Consider the following 3,592-nt stretch of genomic DNA (forward strand, 5'->3'; position numbering starts at 1 on the left):
ATATAGTATAGTCGAAATAAGAAGGCAAAGTCCCCAATAAATAATGCACACTAAAGGCATATCGTTTTTCTCGTTCTTACAAACGGAAGATATCCTGTCTTTACTCTCTAAACACGCCTCCTCCACAGCTGCGTCGAGACCTGCACCTACGTTTCATAAGAATCAATCGAATAAAATGAGACGATCGACAACATGCTTGTCTTGTCATTTGTACCTACATAAAATGGGCAAATTTACAGGGTCGGCTTAATTTAGTTGGTGTATTTGTGCGAATAGTCATCTCTCTACGTATATCGTTGAAGTTATTTTTTCATTGTAACTATTGTTGTCGTTGTTTTTGTTGGTGTTATTGTTGTTATTGTTTTTATTGTTATTTTTGTATGACGATCGACAACATGCTTGTCTTGTCATTCGTACCTACATAAAATGGGCAAATTTACAGGGTCGGCTTAATTTAGTTGGTGTATTTGTGCGAATAGTCATCTCTCTACGTATATGGTTTAAGTTATTTTTTCATTGTAACTATTGTTGTCGTTGTTTTTGTTGGTGTTATTGTTGTTGTTATTGTTGTTATTGTTATTTTTGTATAACGATCGACAACATGCTTGTCTTGTCATTTGTACCAACATAAAATGGGCAAATTTACAGGGTCGGCTTAATTTAGTTGGTGTATTTGTGCGAATAGTCATCTCTCTACGTATATCGTTTAAGTTATTTTTTCCTTGTAACTATTGTTGTCTTTGTTTTTGTTGGTGTTATTGTTGTTTTTATTGTTATTTTTATTGTTAACTTTCAACGAAATGGTCCGAGAAGTTTTAAATTCTCAGAGTAGAAAACTTGTTTGGAATGTTATTAATTATTTTCAAAGAAAGAAAGAAACAAGTAGAGAAAACATCTCCGTTGGATTTTCTTATAAAAAAGACAATGGCAGAATTTTAGTAGACTCATTCAATCTGTTTTCATGTACAATCGAAATTATAGAAATATTATTGCATTGAATTATCTTAGATCTTACAATAACTTTTTCACCATACTGTAGCGCGACTACTACCTTAAGCCGATCCTGTAAATTTGCTCATTTAATGTAGGTACGACAACAAGTGAAGCACGTTTTCAACCGTCTCATTCTATTTGATTGATTCTTATGAAACGTAGGTGCAGGCCTCGCAGCAGCTGTGGAGGAGGCGTGTCTAGAGAATAAAGACAGGATATCTTCCATTTGTAAGAACGAGAAAAACGATATGCCTTTAGTGTGCATTATTTATTGATNCAAATGTGAAATCTGCAGGAAAAGCTTCACACGAAAAGTTTATTTAAATGTTCACATGAAAACCCATTCGAGTGAGAAACCGTTCAAATGCAGTATTTGCGAAACATGCTTCACTCACAAAAACACTTTAAATAATCACATGCAAACCCATTTAGGCATAAGGCGGTTCAAATGCGAAACCTGCAAAAAAAGCTTCACACAAAAGATACATTTACATGATCACATGAAAACCCATTCAGTCGATAAGCCCTACAAATGCAGTATCTGCGAAAAATGCTTTTCTCTGAAGAGCTATTTATATAAACACATGCGAACCCACATAGACAGTGAATCATTCAAATGTGATCATATAAATGGAACTACTAATGCTGTAGACGAAGACAAGGGATCTGTCGAACTGACTGAAATGATTAAACTCAAATATCAGAAAGTAACAAAAAGTTATCAGAAGATTAGCAAACGTTTAACTAACATCGGTGAGCCGTTAACAATAAAACCTGCCGAGCCTGTTGCAAAAAAGGAGGAAGAAGGAAGGTTTACCACTGCTTATGAACCATTTGTTGGTTATGAGCAAAAACCTATCGAATTAAGTGAAATTAGAGTACCTGTTTTTTATGAAAAGGAACCTATCGAATTTAGTGAAATTATTATACCTAAAGAAGAACCCAAGGATGAGTATTTTGAAAATGTCAAAAATTTCATCGTACCTTTTCCAGAAGTCCATGAAAACACTAAGGCATTTACCCTTAAAGAAGAACCTACAGAGTTCTAACAAATAAAACATGTAGCATTTCCAAATGATTATTTAGACTTAATAGAAAAGCAGATTTTTGCAAATATACTAGTGTTACTAGTCAACCAGCACATTATTAAATTTATTATATCTCAATTGCACTATTCTACGCAGGTATTGGTTTAGAATTAACCTGTTTTAAAAGTTGGTACAGCAGGCTTTGTATCGAATAATGTAAAATGTTTACAATAAATTGTAACCGAATATTGTTAAGAAATATCATTATAAAATTTCTACATTTTATTATTTGTGTTCTTTATTTTCTAAGGATAGTTTCTCTAAATTAACTTTCACTTTATAAGAACCATCATCCTCGTGTAGAGCTGCGGTTGAGGATGTAACGCTTACTATATTACGTAATTACGTTATAATTATCTAATTATTTCAAAACTGGACAGCACAGATCCATCATCATAAAGTTGTCAGTCCTAAGACTGGTTGGATATGCACCTCCACTCTTTCCTATCCTGAGCTAAACTTCGCATTTCCCTAAAACTAGAACAGCCCACATCCCTAACTATCTGCGAACAGTAATGTAATCTAGATCCACCTCTGCCCCTCCGAACTCCCGTTTCTGCCACTAATATGCCTCTAACTAGACCTTCATGCCTGAGAAGGTGTTCTACTAACTTATCTCGCCTATTTCTTGACTTCTATAGAGTCCTCTGTTCTCCTATTCTTTCTAATACCTCTTCATTACTAACCTTCTCTATCCACGGTATCCTCATCATCCGCCTGTAACACCACATTTCGAACACTTCTAACCATTACTTTTCCACCGCACCCATTGTCCATGTTTCGCACCAGTACCTCTCCGTGCTCCAAGCATACACATTTGACATCCTTTTTCGAATTTCCATAATTATCGTTCGCGATCATAGAAATGCCTTTTTTTATTGAAAGTGACTAGACCCTGCACTATCCTCTGATTTACATCCCTACTACTCCTTCCGTCCTGACTTATCTAAATTCCTAGATACCTAAAATTCTCCTAATTTTTCGAATCCTATCATATTCGCTCTTTCCCTACTTTTCTTCTCTATGTCTCTATATCCCTGTCATTTGTTTCTCCCACCGCCTTTAGTATTTCGTCTGTCCTTGTACCTAGCCTATCACGCTTTTGTTACATTTTAGCCCTAAGTCAAGACGTTCCCTACCTTTCCTCTTTTTCAGAATTTTCAATTTAAGATTGGACTTCATAACCATTAAGTTATTATCGCTATCTATATCTGCTCCTTGATAACTCCTAAAGTCCTTCACTTGATTTTTAAATCTTTGCCTAACAAGTATTTAATCTAACTGATATTGCCCTAATTCACCTGGCAACTTCCACGTATAGCACCTCTTAACGTAATGTTTGAATAAAGTATTTGCGACGGTTAAGTTATGTTTATCGCAAAATTCTATCGGTGGTAGGTTAGAGGAGAAGGTCCAAATATGAGCACTGGTCCAATTATGGGCTACTCCTGAAATCTCTTCATGTATGCACCCCCGTCTAGCGTCAACACCGCTAACTATTTCGTCTATAA

General features: G+C 35.4%; 1 protein-coding gene across 1 annotated transcript in view; it reads left to right on the forward strand.

Moving 5' to 3' along the window:
* Positions 1-2,507, forward strand: part of LOC112905879 (zinc finger protein OZF-like) — a 7,992-nt gene extending 5,485 nt beyond the window's left edge. Inside the window, exon 2 of the mRNA XM_025979177.1 lies at positions 1,274-2,507. Within this exon, the coding sequence (XP_025834962.1) occupies positions 1,274-2,042 (769 nt within the window). The 3' untranslated portion in view covers positions 2,043-2,507. The remainder of the gene's footprint in view (positions 1-1,273) is intronic.
* The last annotated feature ends 1,085 nt before the right edge of the window (positions 2,508-3,592 follow it).

The sequence above is a fragment of the Agrilus planipennis genome, unplaced genomic scaffold, assembly GCF_000699045.2.
Source record: "Agrilus planipennis isolate EAB-ADULT unplaced genomic scaffold, Apla_2.0 scaffold829, whole genome shotgun sequence".
NCBI lineage: Eukaryota > Metazoa > Arthropoda > Insecta > Coleoptera > Buprestidae > Agrilus > Agrilus planipennis.